The 23,236-nt window shown below is 36.5% G+C and overlaps 1 protein-coding gene across 6 annotated transcripts in view; it reads right to left on the reverse strand.

The window, feature by feature from the left end:
* Positions 1 to 4,307: 4,307 nt before the first annotated feature.
* The window catches only part of LOC121486587 (TLC domain-containing protein 4-like), a 104,758-nt gene continuing 85,829 nt past the window's right edge, over positions 4,308 to 23,236 (reverse strand). For all 6 annotated transcript variants that reach the window (XM_041747564.1, XM_041747561.1, XM_041747563.1 and 3 more), the window contains one exon: positions 4,308 to 10,184. In XM_041747564.1, coding sequence (XP_041603498.1) covers positions 9,866 to 10,184 — 319 coding nt within the window. In that variant the 3' untranslated portion in view covers positions 4,308 to 9,865. The remainder of the gene's footprint in view (positions 10,185 to 23,236) is intronic.

Below are 23,236 nucleotides of genomic sequence, written 5' to 3' on the forward strand. Positions count from 1 at the left end.
GCCCTTAATTACTCTTATCATAGAATGATGAACTTGAAAGAAAAGGAGCCTTAAATTCATCCAGTTGAACTTCTCACCTTACAGGTGAAAACAAATGCCAAGAAGGTGAGAACACTCGCCTACATAGGTCACAAGTAGGTGGTAAGCTGGAACTGGAATCCAGGTTTCAGACTCCCAGATCAAGTCTTTCCACCATGTTACTCAAAATAACAAAGTCTGTGCAGAAGCCTGAGGAGGGCTGAGCTCCCACTACTTGTTCCAGCCAGTGGGAGTGGATGAACTAATTTCTTTGAGAGAAAACATAACAGCTTGGCTATGGCCATAGAAGCTTCCCCAAGACAGAAAGTTCTGAGATCCAGGCTCAGTAAAGAATGAGTTTATTTATCCTGGTTGTTCCAGAAGACCTCTTGGCAATCTAACCAGTGCTTAATAAATATTAACATGATTTGGTGTGCCCAGATGGCTCAGTTGGTTAAGTGTCTAACTCTTCATTTTGGCTCAGGTCATGATCTCAAGGTCATAAGATTGAGCCCCAAGTTGGTCTCTGCACTCAGTGTGGAGTCTGCTTGTCCCTTTGCCTCTGCTCCTCCCCTTGCTGTCTGTCTCTCTCTCTCATGATTTAATAAATGTATTCTCCACTTCACCTGAATGTGTTTGTTTTGTTTTTAGTGGAGAAAAAAAAGAATTTTCTTAGTATGTGTCTTGAGGTTAAAGTAGGTGACAGATCTGTGAGAGGCAAGGGTTTCCAAACTTGAGGCATAGCAAGTGCAAAGGCATGCAGCTTGGATGAACAGGTGCAGATAGTAGAACCAACCTGCTGGAAGTTAGATAGATAGGATAGGGTAAAATCACCAAGAACTTTAAATTTGGTTGAAGGAGTTTAGACTTGGGAGTATTTTACTCAGAATATTCAGAAATTCAGATCAGGGCTGTGACACATATTGAAGATGTGTTCAAAAATGAGTCAGTAGCATGTGTGACAGATGGGCAGGGAGGTAGTGTATACTGGGAAAGACCAATTAGGAGACTGTATAGCAGTCCAAGAGGGAACGATTTAGAGTGTTCTCCATGACATCTTCCTAGCAATTCAGACACAGAAACTGGAGACCTAACACATTCACAACAGCCTCCCTGAACCTGCTCCAGGTTACGTGGGCTTCTGCTGTCTGCTTTGAACTTTGCCCTCCACCCTCACCATCCAATGACCACCTCTCCTAGGCAGTCAAACCCCTCCGCAAGGCTGTAGCTCTGTCTGCAGCAGTATCCAACTACCGACCTGCAGCCAGACTCCCCAGAAGGGCCTTATATTCTAGTCATCCTCTCTAAACTTTACCCAAACTCTTTGACGAGAGAGGGCTGGACTGACACCATGGGCAGCATTGAGTCACGAGGACAGACAGCAGACCTGAAAGGGTTGTGGGGAAACTATGGGTCAGTGACACTCAGGAATCTTGAATACACAAATACGAGGGTTCAGGGCAAGACCGTTATTCAGACATGAGGAGAAAAGCAATGCAAGTCACCATAGTGAGGCACTTTGAGACATTTCTTTCCCCCAGAATGAATTCTCCAAGTGGCCATTATGTTAAAAGTTTACCACAGGCTCCATTCTGCTCTTCCAACTACTGTACTTTGCCTTTCCTCATGTATAGAAAATGCCTGAGACCTTGACTTCCCTCTTCCCTCTCATCCACAGCATCTCTGAAGAGCTGTTGCCATTCTCCAACATCTTGCTGAGTCCTCGGCTCCCCATGTTCTGACATCACATCCAGTGGCATCTGTCACCTCTCAGTTCCGCAGCTTTATTCGTGAGTTATATTCAGTTTTTCTAAAGCCTTCTGGTTCTCTCTTTGCAATATTTAGCAGATCTGGCCCTTCTGTCTTTCTTCCTTGTCCAAGGCCATGCATCAGGCTTAACCACTTTGCAGTTGCTTGGCCAATTTCTCCATCACTAGCCTATTTCTGTACTCCCATTCATCTGACACTGAGAATCTCCCTCAGATGCCATTCCAATCACATCACTAAGCCTTAAAGCTATACTTGCTCTGTTGTAATTGCTTTGTTTCAAGTAAAAGCTCTTACTAATAGGATAGGAGAGCTGGAAGGAAAGTCAGGAGATACATAAAACATAACTTTACAGATAACAAGACTAAGACTCACAGAGATTAAGATACTTTTTCACCAATACCTTTGGCCCTTGGATACTTCACTCTTTGCAAATTGCTCTTTCCTAATTTACAATTCAAACAAAATCCTACAGTCTTGTGCCATATCCATTCGTACATCCTTTCTGTCCACAACACAGTATACTTTCAAAACTTCATTTTCTAAAACCTCTCATGATGAGTCTGACAACACAAATTATTTCACAAAGCTTAACTGTCGGGCACAGTTGGGTGTTTTGTAATCACAACAGACTTGGACTTGGGGTCTTCTGCAGGCTCAGACAGTCCACTAAAATCACTGCTCCAGGAGGGTGGCCCCTCATTCCTGCCTCTGCACGGAGACATCTGTCAGCAGTGGGTGACACACTACCAAGATAGATGATAGATACACACAGTCATACAGCATACCTGCATATATATACATATATATATATAAAGACAAATACTGGGCAGCCCGAGTGGCTCAGCGGTTTAGCACCTGCCTTCAGCCCAGGGCGTGATCCTGGAGACCTGGGATCGGGTCCCACGTCGGGCTCTCTGCATGGAGCCTGAGTCTGTCTCTGTCTCTCTCTCTCTGTGTCTCTCATGAATAAATAAATAAAATCCTTTAAAAAAATAAAGACAAATACTATATGATTTCACTCATGTGAAATTTAAGAAACAAAACCAATGTTTGGGCAGGGGGGATGGGTTAAATGGATGATGGGGATTAAGGACGGCACTTGTGATGAGTCACTAAACTGTACACCAGAAACCAATATAGCACTGCATGTTAACTGGAATTTAAATAAAAATTTGAAGAAAAAAGGCACATATAATGAGTGCTTACATTGCATTTTAATGAAGACAAACATTATTGTAATGTGCACATGAATTTCACTATATTCATTTTGATGGGTTCATATTACCCCAAATGCAATGTTTACCTACAGAGCATGTTCTTATTTTGGCTTTCCTGTTCCTTGAGATCTTTTATCTCTACTTTTCTATGTCATTCTTCCCAAATTTCTATCTATCCTTGAACTTTATCCTCCATAAAAATGCAGCCTATAATCCATATTACTTTTCATTTCTCCCTACAAGTCCCCTTCTTTGAAAGTTCTGCTTAGATAATTTCTGAAATAGTATAACTAATGATTTGGTAAAATGACATAACAAGATGTAGCAGAATTTAGCTGGAGATAGATAAAAGAGGAAGGGGCTATTTAGCCAATAGGGGAGTCAAGCTCCAAGCCTAGGAGCGCTGAAACAATGGGCTACTCAAGTAGATTCGGTGTGCATAGACCTTATTTGAAGAGTCCAATTTATGAGAAGCATCTAGGAACAGATTATCAGTTACTAGAAAGGGGAAAATTGCAAACTTGCCAACTTGCTTATTCTGTGCAGTTTTAAGAACCATCAACAAGGAGGGAACGCAGTAAGTTAACTTTGGTAAAGACTAGGAAAAAAAAACCAAGACGGGTGGCTCATCTTTGAAACAAGCTGAGGTGTGAGAGAGAGCACCCATTTACACTTGCTTAGAACAGTTCTGAATCCTTGTAATTTTACCTGTGGCCTGTCTCCACTAACAGCTGTGGCTGCTATTTTAATTTTGAAATTCAGCTGTTCCTTTGCCAGTCTTGACACAACATTTTAGGCATGTTCTGAAGCATGACTCATGGTACTCTCTCCAAAGGCCAAACCACTTCAGTATTCTATTCAATTAGCTTTCTGCTTCCTGATCTACTGGATATTCTCAGACCAAGATGCAAAATTCAGACATGGGCAATTTGAGAAGGGAGAAACTCCAGCCAAGACATTTGGCAAAAAACACTTGAGACCACATGAGAGGCCTAAAGAACACGAGGAAGGAGATTAAAAACATAACTGCAAAAGTTTTACTTAATCTGAAAGAGCCTATGGATTAGATAGCACCATTCCTTCCATCAACAAGCATGACTATAATGCCTGCTTCCCCTCCTGGTTTGTTAAAAGGCAGGGACCTCAGGGAGAAAAGGGAGGGAAGAGGGTAAACAAGCTCTACAAACATCTTGAAGAAAAATATTAGCTTTAGGATTCAAGAGCTGGAAGAGATTTGAGGAAAGTAATTTTTATCATCTATTCATCAATTACTATGAAAATGTACACTTTGCAGACTCAGACTTTTGCACTAAATAATTGTGATTTTATTAATTTTTTTCCCACAAAATACAAAGCTTTGCACCACATTAGTGTTCTAACACAGGAAAATTTTACGGTTTTCATTGGGAGGAGGGACGATTTATATATATAGGATATTGATTTTATACACATTCTTAAAATCAAGATCAAATAAAATTTGTCATGACAAAGGAAGACCAACCTTGTGTAACATGCAGATTATTGCTTAGAACTTGCATATACTTTGAACTGGCACACATACAAATAAAATATACAAACATTTAACATTTTTAAGGGAATTACCTAGAGATATTAATTAATCCCCTTCAAATTAAGCACAACCAATGACCAAAGAATACTAAATTGCTATTTTAATTGCTAATAAATCTGAATAACACTTGTTTATAAATTACCAAGTCTCACATTTTGTAAATAAGAGTTTTTCATTCAGCCTTATGGAAATAAATTAGAAGGTGTGTTTCTCAAAATGTTAAATGTATTTTGAAAGACTTCCAAAATCTTTATAACAATTAAATAGTAATGTATATTCCCAGAAAAAAATTTTGTGTATCACTAGAGTTATCACATTTGCTGTAATTTCCAAGTAGCTTTTTCAAATGAAATCCATGTCTAAAAGTTATTATAAATTCTAATAATTACCAAAAATACTCATAACTCATTCTAGTTACTATTAAGAGTATCATCTATGCAAAAATTCTTTAAGTAGAAAGTAGACATAATGATACTAGAAGCAAACCAAGCAAGAAACAGAAAAATATATAGCATATTTTATTTACAGTTATATTTTTAGGCTTCATTAACTAAGAAGTAGCAAATACCTAATGCACACTTAATTACAGGAAAAAATTATGTAAAATATAAAGAAAAAATATACAGATGATGATTAACGAGTTTTCAGCCAGAGGTATTGTATTTATATCTTTAAGATTTAGAAATACTTCTCATTGTTTTTGGTCTTAAATATAGGGCCTGATATCAAAACTGTCTAGTTTGCTGTAGACATTTTCAATGCAAACAAATGGTTTATGGTGTAGCAAGGGACTCAGTGTAAACATTTTCAATGCAAACAAACCAATTTTAGCAGCTAGCCTTCAGTTCTCCACTGCTATCCAAAACATCTTCAAATAAAGGTACAACTTAATATCAAGGCTGGTAGAGGCAGTTTGAGGTCTGGGCTAGAGAGGGATAGGGCTCTAGTCCATGGGTGTTGCACTTGTAAAACATGCTGAGTAATCCACTTGCTGGTAAGCTTGTTTTTAAAAGAAACATGACCATAACTAAATTTGCTCAGTTAAAGAGCAGGACCCAGTAACGCTGCCACACACCGGCAGCCCCTCCTCCTAACGGCCTCATAACACAGAGCTACTTCATTTCCTCCTCCTGCCATGGGGTCTAAGGAAGAGCATTTAGATAATTTATAGGTCTACAATGAATCCATAGCTGAAATATATATAAAGCTCTTACTGCTAAGCCAGTCTAAGAAAGAGACTACAGATGTTTTTCTCAATAAAACCATAACCTTATTAGCCTTGTTTCATCTTGTAACAAGTATTAAGTACTAAATGGCTTCTGATAGCCTCTTAGCAATTATGGTTTGCTGACCTCTACTTAAACGTATTGCAATGCTTTTTTCAATTGAAAAACGTACTTGAAAACTTTGAAATTTGCCACAACAGATCAGAACACTTATGGGTATGGGGAAGCCTCAAAAGTTGAAAGGTGCTGGCATAGTCTTAAGGGTGTTAGGAGGATGAGTTGGAAGGGCTGAAGGAATTCAGAGAACAACCTTTAGATGAGGGAGGGACATCATGCCTTTTAAAGGAAAATCAGTCATGGTGTCTCCAACTCCAGGTCCTGCTGGCTTCTCATTGTTCTCACACGTGCCACATATGCTTCGTGTGAAAAATCCCTTGCAGTAGCTTTAAGGGATTGTGCCTGTCATCAATCAAGTTGTGGTTAAGGCTGGGCAGTTTGTTTGTGTGCCCAGGATCTCTAAACACAGGAGGGGTCTCACTGCTGTGTTGGTTCATACTGGTGGAGAAATGCTGTGCCACATTTCTGATAAAGTTATATGTACTTCTTCTGGAACCCAAGACACACAGATACATAGTCTTCCATAAAGTAAAACTATGATGTCAACAATTACATGGACTTTTCAATTTTAAGCAATAGCCTGGACCACTGAAAGCTGATTCATATGTATATTTACACATTGGAGTTAGCAGTAACCTAGAAACTGAAATTTGTTCAAACATTTATTTTAATAGTGTCTTTTGGAACACGTTTATTTCCCTTAAAAATGAAACAGAACAAACATGAATATTACACTTTCCCCTATATATCTCCATGACAGGACTTTTTCTGATGCATGATGACAAAAGGTGTAACCAGCTGTAAAGCTGGCCCTTATATCTGTGAAGAATCGTTCTCCGAACACCCAATGCACCTCAGAGAAAGTGTACAATTTAGAAACTGACACTTTAGCAAGAAGTTGAGCCAAACAGATTAAAATTTAGAAAAGAATTTGATTCAAACACCTATAAACTAGGCAGTTTTTAAAAATAAGACCTTTACAATAGTACTGGGGCATCCTCGGTATATCAATCACCCTTAGGAATGGTAAAGACATTATTATTTCTACAAACATAGCACTGGCCCATGAAACAACAAAACTAAACAGTTGAAATAAAAATTACATCTTAACTTACCATAAGGCATCAAGACACAAGTTACACATGAGTTAATTTCTTTGCACTTATATAACTCCATTTTGAGTTTTAAATAAATGCAAACAATACTTACTAGAAAGATTTCAGACACGAGTGCAAATTCTACAAACTCAAGTTCATAATTTTTAAATTCTCCCAAATAACAGATGCAGAATCTATGATCTTGCATGCTATTTAGTTGATTTTCATTCACTTTCAAAATTTTGTAAGAATTTTTATTTTTTAGACTACTACACATTCAAAGAACACCTTTATAGTTACAGGTTTGTCACTAATCTTTTTCTATAAAAATAGAATTGCTTAAAAATTTATACCAATTTCCTTTTATTTTCTACAAATATTTTAATAGTTGTTAAATTCAGAATGCCTAATAGATTTAAATTAATCCAGTCAAAATACTTAATATGTAAAATGTCTAGCAAAAGTTAGTCATTTAATAAATGAAAAATTCATCGTTTAATAAATGATATGTTCTGTCTTTAACTCCTTGTATCTTAGGTAGGTGGATACAATCACAGAACAGCAAAGTATAGCTCCTGTAAAGATCTGACTTAAAGTAGTATGGCAGTTTGTAGTGTCTTTTCCATTTCATGCATGTTGTACAAGGAAATATGTAGCTTCTACTTTTGGATATTGAATCTGGATGTTGAATTAGCTGTCATGCAGCCAGCATAAAATAAGATTTGCTGACTAAAGGGAATAGTGAACTTTGGTTCAAAACATTGTATTTTAAACACTTGTTTTGTGAGTAGCTATACTAATGAAAAGTGCTGTTAATGAAAGCAAAAATAAAGTTTTAAGCATGAAATAGCAACTATAAAAACTGAAACTGCTATATGGAAACTCACTTATCAGTGAGCTTTATATTACAATACATTGCAATATATTGCTTTATATTGTCTTCATTTTGATGGTGGATTTAAAATCTGTGTTCAGAAACTATAGAAATATCCCAAGAGTCAAAAATATTTACTTCAATTTTTGTTTCTTTTTAAAGGAATGAATTTCCAAAATAGTTTTCTAATATAAATATTTTCCACTTAAAAATCCAGTTTTCTTGCAAAAGAGCAAGAAAAGAACAAGATAAAACCATGTGCTTTCCTACTCCCTCTAAACAACCAACACGCATTTAAGTGCCTGTGATGTCAAAGGCACTAAATTGGTATCAAATTATCAATTTAATATTAGTAGCTTTAAAAACAAATACCTATACATTACTTTATCTTTCAAAAATAAGTGTACTTACTGTAAGCCAATAAATTTGATTTTCTCATTGAGTTATTGACTGAGATTTCAGTTACTTTCTTTAAATGTTCTAAAACTTATCAGGCTCTCTCTGCATTAAACAGCCAAATCAATCAAATCAGATCAAATCAGTCTGATCTATCCAGCCAGCCTCCCTTCACCATCATAACATGGACAATGAAAGGAAATCATTCTCCTACCAGCTGAGAAACTGAGTGGATTAGATCTTTTGGGTTGGGTTCAATCAAATTCAAGCAGCTGTCACTGATTAAATTTCTTCCTTAGGTGAGAACAATCATTAAAGTACTTGAGAAAAATAAAGGCAATAATAGTTAACTATTATAATTCTATATTTGGGTTGTAAGAATCAAAGAAATAGTAAACATATACTTACAAGATACACAAAAAAAAAACCCAAAACCAAAAAAAGGGGAGTCACCAACCATTTATCACCACACGGGAGAAGGATGTTAATAATCAGAATATTTAGATTAAATTATCTATTTTTTTCCTGTTCTTTAGGAAAGACAGATATCCAAAGCACTCAAAATGTTGGTTAAGCAAGTATGGGTGTAAACTGTGAATAAAATATGAATTCTGACTCTTTTGGAGTTTTGGTCTCATTAAGAGGCCTACGTTAGGAGCGTGACAGATAGATACTGCATAACACTTTGGTACTGATGATGTTGGGTTCTGAACTTAGAGGAGTTTTTGCAGATAGAGCAAATAGAAAGGTTATATTTTTCATGGAAAAAGTGCAAGGGAAACAGAGACAGCAGTGTTAAAGCTTTTTTCTTAATAATTCCTCCCATCAGCCTAAATAATTATCTGTAACATGCATTTTTAGAAAGAGGAATTCATCTCTTAAGGGGCTCTGTAAGACCTATCTTAAGCCTTACAACAAATAAAAAAGCAATACTTTGATAAAATGTTAAAAATAGAAATAAAGTGGCCTGAAAAATCTAAAAATTAAAGTATTTTCTGTGACTGAATTAAATATTCCCAAAATAAGCAAAAATATTTTATCATTCATAGATGATAACATAGCTAAACAAAATATACATCATTTCTAATAGCCTAAGAAAAAGAACATTTTAACAATTTAGAAATTAAACCCTACACGGGTATTGATAGCCATAGTAAGAAGTGAGTGCAGTACAACAAAATGTTGAGAGCTATTTACAAATTTAAAAGCAGTTCCCATTCTTTCAGCAAAATTGGTGACATAAAACTAAGTGCACCCAATTAGCATAGTCATCTTTCCACAGAGAAAAATACCAATGCAGGTTAACAGATTTCTGAAAAGATTCACCACTATATTTGAAATTTTTTTATTTAAACCTTTAAGATTTTATCCATGCTTATATTGCAGAAGAAAATCAGAAAAGAAATCTTGGAATAAAATCTAAGTTTTAGTTTCTCTTTTCTAAAGGTTAAAAAAAAAAAAGGATTGAAATCCTCGATAACAAATATAATTAATAAGAAGTACAAGAACATGCCAAGAATTCATCCTATCAGTAGATATAATGCAGATAGTACTGAAGTATGCATATCAACAGCCCACTTTTAGTCAAGTTTTCCATTCTGAAGACTACTTTTGGTTTTCTCTTGTCTGATGAAAGAGATGACTTTGATGCAACCCTTTGTAATTTTGATCATCCACATGACATTCATTATATCCAAAACAACACAAGTAGAGATCCAGGAACATTGGATTAAAAATCCAAGCCTTATGTAGGCTTCTGTTCCTAACACGGAATACATGTAACTATAAAAAGGAGGTATTGGGGCAATCCGCACGATGAAGAACACCACTGTCATGAGTATTCCATTGATGACGTTAGCCTTGGAAAACTTAGGATACTTCAGAGCTTCAAAGAACCACCTGGAAAAAATTTTTAAAAGCATCACATTTACTCTGTATCTCCAAGGATTAACCATTTTAATTTTAGTTTTCAGTTTTTAAAATTCAGTGAATATCCCCCTAAGATTTATATAGAGAGGCAAAGGGCCTAGAATAGCCAATATAATACTGAAAAGGAAGAAAGTTGGCAGACACATACTACCCACTTTCAAGACTTACTTACTATATAAAGCTACAGTAATCAAGACAGCATGGCATTGGTGAGAGAACAAATAGATCAACAGTCTTAGGGATCCCTGGGTGGCGCAGCGGTTTGGCGCCTGCCTTTGGCCCAGGGCGCAATCCTGGAGACCCGGGATCGAATCCCACGTGGGGCTCCCGGTGCATGGAGCCTGCTTCTCCCTCTGCCCCTCTCTCTGTGACTATCATAAATGAATAAAAAATTAAAAAAAAAATAACTGAAGTGGAATGGCCTGGAGAATTGAAATCTCATCAGACAGGACACCCACGAGAGTTTTAAAAAAAAAACAAAAAAAACCCAAAAAAACAAAAAACAGTCTTAGCCCAGAAACAGACCCACACAAATATACTCAATCGATTTTTCACTACAGTGTAAAGGGAATTCAATAGAGAAAGAATAGTTTTTCCAACAAACAGCTGGAACAATTGGATATTCATATGCAGAAAAATGAACCTAGGCAGAGACCTCACATTTTATCCAAAAATTAACTAAAAATGAACCACAGACTTAAAACATAAAATGAAAAACTATGAAACTTCTAGAAGAAAACATAGGAGAAAATCTTCATGATCTTGGGTTTGGTGATAATACTTTAGATATAACACCAAAAGCACAATCATAGAAAACAATATTAAGTTGGACTTTACTAAAATTAAAAACTTGCTCTGTGAAAGGCACCGTTAAAACAAAATAAAAAGATACCCATGCACTGGGAGAAAATACATCTAGGATAAAGTACTTGTATCCAAAATATAAAAGGAATTCTTAAAACTCAACAATAAGGCAACAATCCAATTAAAATGTGGGCAAAATATCTTAAACACCTCATCAGAGAAGATATACAAAAGGAAAATAAGAATATGAACAAGATGTTAAACATCATTTGTCATTAGAAAACCGTAAATTAAAACAATGAGATACTACTACATATCTATAAAAATGATAAAATCCAAAATTTTGGCAATACCAATTGCTGGCAAGGATACGGAGCAACGGAACTCTCAAGCATTGCTGGTGAGAATAAAACAGTAAAGCCACTTTGGAAAACAATGTCAGTTATAACACTAAACATATTCATAGCACACAATCCAGCAACCACTCTCCTAGGTATTTTTCCAACTGATTTGAAAATTTATGTCCACACAAAAAAATTACATGCAAATTTTTACATCAGGTTTATTTATAATTGCAAAAAACTGGAAGCAAGCAACTAAGATGTTATTCAGTAGGTGAATGGATAAGCAAATTGTGGTATATCCACACAATTGAATGTCATTCAGCAATAAAGAGGACAAACTACCAATTTACATAACCACATGGATAAATCTTAAGTGCAGATTACTAAATAAAAGCCATTCTGAAAACAATACCCACAGTATGATTCCATTTATATAACATCCCAGAAAAAGCAAAACTATAAAAACAGAAAACATATCAGTAGTTACCAGAGGTTCAGGGAGAGAGAAAGAGGGTAGAGAGTAAGTGAAGCAGAGGAGATATTTTAGGGTGGTGAAACAATTCTATATGATATTGTAGTAGTGACTGACTGTATGACGTTATGCATTTGTCAAAATCCACAGAACAGCATGAAAAATGCGTACAAATTTTTTTTTCAAATTTTAAAATATCAGGAGTTTGGTAGTGCCAGGATAGAATCTAGACTGTGATAAAAGAATCTAAGTGCTTTACAAATATATGACATAACCTTACTGTAGGAAGTGCGGTGAACACAGGTGATCTAAGTAACTTTGGAAACGGTCGCTATAAGACTAAAGACAAAACTATACACAAGCACTGTATTCTAGTTGGTAAAGTTGCATGTCATGGAGGAACAAGTTAGCAATTCTGAAACCCATATATATAAATTGGGATTTAACAAATAAGTACATTTGTTTGATGGTGAAGCAGGGACCTGGTTTCTCATTGTTGGGGTGGAAAATTACTGACAAGTGAGTAAAAGAGGCTAGATTGAGCCATATGATACTGGGTTAGAGTTAGAAACATCAGTATGAATTCATTTAGCTTAATTGTGTGTGTGTGTATGTGTGTATTTATGGACATAGAATAATTATAGGTAGCTGTGTATACACAGGCTAGTATATTTCCCAGTTGTTATCTGGGAAATTATAGAAACAATGATGCCCCAGTAACAATGAGGACACCCAGAGCCTATACCATGGTCTCTAATACCATTCTCCAATAAAAGGAATCAGGGCTCTTTGAGACACAGCTGATTCTAGGGCTGGAACAGAGAATATACAGTATGAATCCAGCATATTTTTTACTGCCAGAAAGTAAGGAAGTACTCAAAAAACAAAATGGTGAGGTTATAGCAAAGGGACACAGAAACCAACTGAAAGAGTTCAATGGCAAAAGCTGTAACATTTTAAAAACACTTGAAGTATAAAATAAATCCAGGAATCCATAGTAATATAAATGAATGAAGGAATAAGTGATTGAAGGAGAAAAGATAAATATCCTATGCAGAATAATTATAAATAATTTCTGTAGATATTGCACTCTCAACAAGGAAAGGCATAACTCCTCACTCCTCAAGAGGGGAGCTATTCATAGTGACTTCCTTCCAGAGTTCAGGATAGAAAGCAGGTAGGATTGAGAGAGTAACTTAAAAATTGAGAAATCTAACAAATGTTACTTCAGCCAGGTAAACAAGGAAAACATCAAGTGATAAGTCATGTTTATAGCATGTAGGCCTGATATGCTGTCATGGGAATGGTACTTTACTTCTGTGGTCTTCCTCCCCAAACCCCATGATCCAAGTCTAATCATGAGAAAAACATGAGAAACTCAAATTGAGAAATATTCCACAAAACACCTGACCAGTACTCCTCAAAAACAACAAAAGTCTGAGAAACTGTCACAACAAAGAGTAGTCTAAGGAGATACAACTAAATGTAAAGTGGTATCCTGGCTGGGGTCCTGGGATAGAAAAAGGAAAACTAAGGAAATCTGAATACAGTAGGGACTTTAGTTAATAATAATGTATCAATATTCATGAATTGTGACAAATGTACCCTACTAATGTTAAAATGTTAATAAGGGAAACTGGCTGTGGGGTTATGAGAAACTTCTGTATCACCTTGCACTTTTCTGTAAGTCTAAAATTATTCTCAAAGTTTATTTTAAAAAATTCAGTATTTTCTCTGTAATGTCTGCTCTTTAAAAAAGATTTTGCTGAGGGATGCCTGGGTGGCTCAGCAGTTGAGCATCTACCTTCAGCTCAAGGTGTGATCCTGGGATCCAGGATCAATTCCCACATCGGGCTCCTTGTGGGGAGCCTGCTTCTCTCTCTGCTTGTGTCTCTGCCTCTGTATGTGTGTGTCTCTCATGAATAAATAAATAAAATCTTTAAAAAAAAAAGATTTTGCTGAATTTCACCTCATTGTTTAGAGATTAAACTGCAAATATAGTAAAATATACTATCTTAATATATATATCTTAATATTTAATTTGACTGAATTAGTTATGACTAAACTAGAAACTGCTTAACTTTAGTAACTAAAGCTTAACAATTAAGAAAACCTTAAAATGTTTTACTAAGATCAAAAGATCAAGTAGGAGTAATTGGTAGGATAAGAGGTGTATTACAATTTGTAAGTATATGTAGTGTGAAAAGAGAAAAAGCTCAACTATTCAAGTCAAATAAAAGAGAAACTATTTAGGCAGCAATGTCAAATTAATAAAATATCACAAACAGGAAAACCATCACTGAAGCAGTAAAGTCAAAAACCTTTATTCTAAGGGATCTTCTATCCCTCAGTCTTCTTTAGTCCAAAGACTTCTCTTGTTACCCTCAGCCATTAAAAAAAAAAAAACAAAAAAACAAATAGCCATTTTTTTAGACTATATGGTGGCCTTGGGATTACCAGAAATGCTATACCTCAAATGACCAATCCCTTTCTCATCACAACTCTTAACACCCCGTATTTCACCCTACCCAATTCCACCTAAACCCATTCTTTGACCTCCCAACTCTCAAAATCCTATCAGCCTCCAGAGTTTGATTACTTCCTTTCCTACCTCCCTGAACTCAGATAACTTCAGAACACACATTAGCACACTCAGGTCTCTAAACTCTTCATACATCCCACCCACCCTGTCTGCCTCCAATTTCTTATCACACCACCTTTCCCAGGCATGTACACTGCAAGTCGTACTGTTCTCTGCAACCAGAATGCCTGTGTTCAGAGCCTGCCTCTGCCACTTAGCACCTGTGTTGTCTTTCCTCTCTCTGTCATTGACTTCTATGTCTCAGTTTTATCTCTACAATATTGGGGGCAATGATGGGAACTCCCTTCTGGTATAAAGCTGTTATGACACATAGTAAGAACCCCACTCCAACTAGAGCTCAATAAATAATTATGACTCCCCAATACTGAAATTAAGATAAACAGCAGGCACAACTATAATTTAAAGAGAGCTGGACTTTAGCTGAATTCTCAAATTTCCTTCACCGTCCTTTTACTTAACTCCGCACTCCATAAAATTGCTTCTAACCGGGATCCCTGGGTGGCGCAGTGGTTTGGCGCCTGCCTTTGGCCCAGGGGGCGATCCTGGAGACCCGGGATCGAATCCCACGTGGGGCTCCCGGTGCATGGAGCCTGCTTCTCCCTCCGCCTGTGTCTCTGCCTCTCTCTCTCTCTCTGTGACTATCATAAAAAAAAAAAAAAAATTGCTTCTAACCTCTCTCACCATTCAAGTTACTTCCCTTCCTCATTCTTTTCTACTTGTCAATCCCTTCAGAGGAACTGGCCTCTTCTAACTACTGAGATAGTAGAGTCCATCAACCATGAATTCCTTAAACTCTGACCTCAAGGTCTCAAAACTTCTTTTCAGGCACCTTTACCTTTATACTCAGATAAAGAGTTTTCTCTTGCTCTCTCTAAGGCTAACTGCTTCCCTGCCCATGCTCGGGACTACACTCCATCTTCTGGGACTTTAGTCCATCAATTATCCCCTTCCCCTTGATCCATCTAGGTTGATTCTTTCTTCTCTCTGACCAACTTGCTCAATTTTTCCTAATCCAAAAATCTCTCTGCTTCTCTTTCCTATCACACTTTTTGAAAGAGAAGTCAACAGTATATTCACAGGCATTCTTATTATATCTCATAACCCAATACAATATGATTATATTCCTCTACAAAAGAAATTGGTCACTAGTGGCTTCCCTATAATCAAGACAGTGGGTTCATCTTAGACTTCATCCTAAATGGCTTTTCTATAGCATATGACACTGCCAACCATCATACTTCCATCTCTCCTCACCTCCATGATACTATTTTCCTCTTGGTTCTCTAACTACACTTTTCCAGTCTCTACTTCCTCTGCCTATCCCTTAAATATTTGTGCCTTCCAATCATCATTCCTTTGTATATGTGCTACCAAGGCCATTTCATCCACTCTCAAAGGCTTGAACCCTAACATGAATATTTGATTTCAAGTCATCTCTCAAGGTCTACTTGTAGTTCCAGATTTTTAATTTATTGTTGAGCATTTTTATCTCATTTATTGGTGAGCATTTCACAAATCAAAAATTCTCAAATATGCCCAAAACTCAACATGCTTAAAACCAATACTCTACTCCTTGCCTAATCACTCCTCTGTACCCAGCCCCCAACCACAGAAAACTGCCTCTTTCTCTTCTGATCCTCCCAATCATTTTGTGGGGTTTTTGAGAGATGGATATGCTTTTATTTTCACGAATAAACTCCATTTTAGTGTGTGAATATATACAAATATGTAAATATATGATATATATAATGAGTTTGTACAAGCAAACTTTTACAATAACACTAAGCTATAGAAAATTGGCTTGTGTAATTAAATGGTCATATTTCAGGTAGCTACATAAAACTGGGAAGGGCCCAAAGGCCATCTTTTCAATATAGTTTGTGTGTTAGGTGTCATAAGCATCCCAACATTTGCTTTTTCTTCAAATTCAGGTCTTTCTGTGGAAAACTGTGTGTGGGGGGTCTGTAAATTTTAATTATTTATTTTTAAACTTGAAGTATAATTGACATATCACAGTATATTAGTTTCAAGTGTACAACATAGTGGTTCCACATTTGTATACACCGGGAATGGAGCACCACAATAAGTCTAGCTAATGTCTGTCATCACACAAAGTTGATACAACATTACTGATTTATATTCCACAGGCTGTACCTTACCCCACACATTTTATAAATGGAAGTTTATAGCAACCAATCCTCCCAAATCTTCATCAGTGGCATCACCAATGACTTAACCATCCAAATCAGAAACTTGCAATCATCCGAGACTATTCCTATAGTCTGTAACCAAGCCCTACTCATTCCATTTCTGAAAATTCTTCCTTTTCTTCCCCTGATTCATTCCGTTCCCACTGCTGCCATTATAATTTTTGGTCCTCAGTATCTCTAACCTCAATGACTACAATGACTCAACTGGTCTCCCTTGACCTAACCTTTCTAGACTTTTCTCTTCTCACAAGTCCTATTCTGTATTTAGTCCAGAATACTTACACTTTCTGTTCTCCAAGTACTTCATGCACTTTCCAAATTTTTGGTTGTGTGGAAAGGTGATCATCTACAAATCCAGACTTAAAGAGTTGTCCTTTGGTTCTACTATGAAATCACCATATTCATCTTCTGCCAATTTTTTTCATGTAACCAATACCTGGTCTTTAAGCCAGTTTCATTCATTCATTCATTCATTCATTCATTCATTCATTCATCTGAGAGAGAGTGAACATGTGAGCAAGCAAGGGAGGGGCAGAAAGAGAAAGACAGAGAATCTCAAACAGCCTCCGTGCCCAGCACAGAGCCCCACTTGGGGCTCAATCTCATGACTCCGAGATCATGATGTGGGCCAAATCAAGAGCTGGATGCTTAACTAAGTCACCCAGGTGTCCCAAGCCAGTCTCTTTTAAAAGAAAGAGCTCCTATATTAATTTGAGGTAAAATAATATTTATGTAATTGCTTTTCCCTTCCTCTCTCACATCAGAAGAGCCACCTATTTTGTTGGAATCTACTTCTTACCTAATTCAAACACTCTTTCATTCCAACAAATAAAGGCTACTAGATTGTGAATATATGCATTAAAGCTGAGAGGGAAAGGGGCAGGAGGAAGAAGGAAGACATGCTTGTGAGAAGAAAGGACAGAGGGAAAACACTGTTTTACCCACCATCTACAGTTATTACTAAGAAAGGTATACAAGAAAAGATAGCCAATTGTACGTGTTTATAATCTTCCAAACCCAACTCTATAGGGAAAAATCTGTTTTTGGTCATTGAGCACTTCTTTCTCCACCTGCACTTCTAAACTTGAACCTTTCAATTATGTCCTGGGAATTAATGGTGCAGTGTGGTATTAACTACAAATAGTGTAAAAACAAGATATTATCTGGTATAATTCACACCTGGCAAAAGCAAAGATGGTTCCTTGCAGGAAGAGAAAGAAAGGAAAAAAGTGAGAAGAGAATGGAAGCAAAAAAGTCCATCCCAACACAGCACTGCTTCAGTGTGTTTTTGGAATTCAGAGTTGAAGGTCAGAATTTTGAGTAAGCCTGGGGTTCTAGGAGATATTGTGAGTTCAAGAGGAGCAAAGAGAATTTTAAGAAGTGTAGCTGTGAATAACAAACTCGATCTTTGTTGACATCCTTGGAAAAACTCCAATAAGGCTATGGATGCTGTACATTTCTGGGCCTGGGCAGTGAGTTGACCCCAGTTACCTTGGTTGCTAATGTAATTTTTTGAGAATGTAAACATTGGTATTTAATAAATATTAACTGTGAAATTTTAGGAGTTCAGAAACTTAATTTTAGAAAAGTTGCCCACTGCTCCAATATTATTTTGGCTCCCCTTCTTCTTCTAAACCATTCCTTCATTATCTACTCCTCCTTATCTTATGCTTCTATTCAAACACTCAACTTTATCATTTAAGTGCCATCTTTTCTCAAGGCTTCAAATGTCACCTCTATCTGATCATTCCAAAATTCTTCTCTGTACCTCTCACTATAGTTCTACTCAGATGCCCTGTTTGTCCTCTTACCTAACATCTCCAAACCAAACCACCTTCCCTTTAGTCCTCCCCCTTGCCTCCTCATTTCTTTTCATGGGCCCAATCCTCAAAGGTACAAAGGAGTTGCCCTAAACTCATCCCTTTTCTCTAATCTCTCATCCATTGCCAATTTCACTTTTTCTTCCTTGAAAATCTCTATTTTGTCATCTTTTATCTATCCCCACAGGCTAATTTGGACTCCTATTTATTTCCTGGACTAATGTAATTACACCATCCATTCATATAACTAAGAGTGTCTGCTAACCTCCTAACCCAATCTTTTGCCTCCAGTCTTCCAATCTATCCTACAAATACCAAAAACTACAATTACTCAATGCTATTTTCAGAATGTCTTCCCCACTAGACTATGTTCTCATCATCCACTGGTTCAAGTTCAATTAACTCTGACACTCAACACCCTGTAAGTCTATCCACCCTCCTCCTAGGCATAATCTTTGATTCTACAAGAATGGGTTTCTCTTTCATGCAGCATGTTTATTCCACTTTTTAAAAACTTATGTTCATTCCTTCCCCAACCACTTCTAAAAACATCCTAAAAAACATTTTAAGAATATGTCCTGCCTTCTCTGTGAAGGCTTGCATGACAAATATCAATAATAGATATTGAAATGTGGTCCATGCACCCTGAGACTTTTTGGAGGGTGTACAAGGCAAAACTATTTTCATAATAATATTAAAATATTATCCACCTTGCTCCTTGTGATGACTTCTACAATGAGGGTGCAAAGCATGGTAGATAAAACTCCTGGCATCTTAACACAAATAACGGCAATGGCACAAAATGATACTAGTGGACACTGTAGCCTTTACCACCACACACTTGCAATTAAAAATGAAACAAGGGAATTTTTAAAAATGTTACAAAAGGGGGGGGCATAAACAGTTTCACTTAAGAATGTCCCCAATGAAGAATAATTTCACTGCATCCTGACCTTTAGGTACATCTTTTTAATATTATGTGTGATAAAATGGGAAGTATACATAACACACTTCTGTTGCAAAGTACAACAGTTATCTGAAGGAAAAAAACCCTTAGATGATGATTTGAATTATGAGCTAAACTACCTGCCTTTTCAATGGAACACCATTTTTACTTGAAAAAACTGAAAAAAACTATGTTATTTAGACTTGGGTATTTGGCAGGCATTTTCTCAAAAATGAAAAGTGAGTTTGTCACATTGAGAAAAGAAGCTTGTCAGTATTTGTTGCCAATAACAAAACTTGAACTTTCAAATGAAAATCAGAATTTTGGAAAACTTTTATTTGCCACTATGATTTTGATAGCCTCCCAATACTTAAAGGCTTTTGAAATAAGATCAGTGGTGATATTAACTAATGTGAGGTTTTTAAATATTATGGTACATATTAAATATGTACCAACATTTGGAAAACCTACAAAACTCAGTGGACCAAATAAACAAATGACCAAGGCATGATGTTACATAATTATGCATGGGCAAAAGATTCAAAGTGCAAAGAGACCAATGAATTTGAATATAACTCTGTATGAGAAGTTCGTTGATATAGTTTCATATTCTATATTTAGATAACCTTTAAAAAAATACCTCTTGGTATATTTTGGCATAATGTTAAAGAAGAATATCCTTGAATACTTGAAAAGGCTTCTTAAATACTTCTACCTTTTCCTACTACATTACTAACTCTGAGAGGCCGGGTTTCTCTTTCATATGCTTCAACCAAAATAACATTTCACAACAGACTGAAAACAGAGGCAGCCCTGAGATTCCAGCTAAATACCACCATGCTAGACATTAGAAAGATTTGCAAAAGCATACATCCATGACACTGTTTCCACTAAAATTTTTTTCATTTTGGTAATGTGGTTATTTTTCACAAAAAACACATTATGTTAACATAAAATATTGTTATATTAAATGAATTAATAAATATTTTTAATGTTGCAGTTTTAATTTCCAGTCTGGCAAATATCAGTAGATATAAGCCCACAGGAAATAAAAGTTCATTCAAGTCCTCAATAATTTATGATATCAACGAGTTTGAGAACAGCTGTTTTATATCATTAACATCAGTGCTTTTTTTCTTGCCCCTTTATACATAACGTCTTGTTTTACTAGCTCATCATTTTATACTTTTAAGTCCTACTTTTTCAATCATAGACATGACACCAGACACCATACTCAAAGGTCCCAGAGTGCAGGGACTAGGACTTTAGGTACTGCGGAGGTATTTAGGAAATACTGAATTAACATATTAAGGAGCATGTGTACAAAGTTCTTATAAGCTATTTAATTTTAATAGCAATGAATAAATATGTCCTCATGGCAACTCAAGGCATTTAGACAAGAAGGAAGTTACCGCCATTGAATTATTTCTTATAAAAAGAAACCTGATGCGTGGATATAACTTAGAAGAAATGTAACTGTGAAGCCCAGGTGTCTAAGCTTTATTTCAGTCCTCTTTTCCTCTATAACCCACCATATGCATTCCATGTGCCTTCTTAAATCATACAACACTTTAAAATAAAGAAAACAAAAATTTACAAACTATAAAGAAAACAATTAGCCAATAGAAAACTCTAACAGAGCTTAAATAGCTGCACTCAATTTTGTTATGATCTCCTTGTTCCATTATACCATTTCCTGTTCACATTCCAACCACACTTCTCCTTTTCTTAATTTACTAAAGACTCAAAGCTTTTAGATAAAGGTATAGAATTAAACTATTGCTAATTTTATGAGTTCTCAAAAAGTTTCAAACAAAAACAAACTGAAGTTCCTTTAAGCATCAGAGTTAATTTTTGCTTCAGTATCACATATTCTGAATCATATTCAAGAGATGGACATTGCTAGAGCTTAACTGATCACCTCTTGGGGGTCATTTTGTCAAAAAGCAATTAAATGGCTATTAATGTGCCAGGCAATGAGTGCTGGACCACACAAAGTTTAACAAAATTTTGTCCTTGATATAATGAAACACAGAGATGAGTAAGACACAGAAAGAGAGAGAGAGAGAGAAAGAGAGAGAAAACACTATCATAAAATACACTGATCATAATGGTGTAACTCTATGTCACTATTATGGAAACACAGGTGAGGGATACACAATATAACCAGAGAGAGATGGGGTTTAGTAATGGAAATAATCCTCAGGCTGAGTCTTGAAGGATGAGTAAGAAGCCAGGAGACTTTTCCAGCACGTGAACAAGTTGGAGAGATTTTTGAGGAGGAATAGGTGGCAGAAAGAGATAAAACAGATGTATTTGGAAAATTTTCTGTCATATTAAAGAGCCCATGTTTTATCTTGTAAGCAGCAGGAATCACTGAGGGGATTCAACCAGGGGAGGGTTGAAAACATTTTTGTGTTTTAGAGGGATCATTGTGGAAGAAAATACAAAAGACAGATGAAAGGGGAACAGGATTGGAGACAGGAACAGTCTGTCTAGAGCAGGAATCAGCAAACTTCTTCTACAGAGAGCCAGAGAGTAGACATAAGTAGTAGGCTTTGGAAACTGTACACTCTCTGTCACAACAGATTGACTCCAGTGTTGTGTAACAGCAGTCATGTAAACCAATGAGCATAGCTGCGCCCCAATAAACTTTATTTACAAAAAATAGCAATGGTTTGGCCCCTCAAGCCTTACTTTGCCAACCCCTGGTCTAGAACAGCACTGTCCAAAAAACCTTTATGCAATAATGAAAATGTTCTAAGATATGCTACCCAATTTGGTAGATACCAGTAACATGGGGCTGTGAAGCATTTGAAATGTTACCAGTTAGACTGAGAAACTGAATTTTTAAATTAAATGTAAATAGTTACAAGTGACTCATGGGTACCCGCTTGGGCAGTACAGGGTTAGAAGTTGGTACAGGAGCCTAGGCAAGAGATGATGGGAACTGATGGTAGAGACAAAGAGACAGTGGCAAGGCAAGAAATATTTAGGATCTGATGATGGACCAAATGTAGGTGAGAGAAACAAAGATGATAACCACATGTCAAGCAGGAGTGACTGACAGAGAATGGCTGGGGCACATGCTGAATAAGAGAATATAAGAAACTACAGAGGGAAATATGTTGCATTCTATTTTAGACATGTTGACTTTGATGTCCACTTGGAAGGAGAAAACACTTGACTATAATACAAAGAAGTAGGTAATAATAAATATGCTGTTTTTAAAGAGAAAGCAACTGTAGTACAGTGATGTTAAATAACTTACCCCAGGTCAGGGCAGGTTAAGTGGCAAGGCTGAATTGCAACTTGAGTTTATCTGGTTCTAAAATTCATGCATAGTCCATCACATGAAAATGAGCAAATTGGTAATAGATGACACCATGAAAGGAGAACTCACCCCAGGGAGAAGCATGGAGAAGGTCACTGGGCCCAGAAGAGAGCCTCAGGGAACACCAGCATTTATGGAACTGTCTCTTACCAAGGAAGCTGAGAGAGTTTGGTCAGAGAAATACAAGGACTGGGTGAATACAGTGTTATGAAAGCAAACCGTAGAAGAAGGTGCTCAACAGCATCAAGTCCACAGAGAGACATAATGAGATAGGCACCAAAGGGAGTTTGCTGTATTTTGCAACTGGAAGTCACTGGTGCCTCTAATGAAATAGTTCCAGCACAATGACAGAGGAGGAAGCCTAATTTTAATGAGTTTAAAGAGCAAAAAAAGGTACAATAGAGAAAGCAAGTATAAACTATGCACTTCCAGTGTTCATTGGGTTTTAGCATGTTGAATATGAATGACATTTAGCATTTACTGTATATAA

The sequence above is a fragment of the Vulpes lagopus genome, chromosome 3 (assembly GCF_018345385.1).
Source record: "Vulpes lagopus strain Blue_001 chromosome 3, ASM1834538v1, whole genome shotgun sequence".
NCBI classification, from domain to species: Eukaryota; Metazoa; Chordata; class Mammalia; order Carnivora; family Canidae; genus Vulpes; species Vulpes lagopus.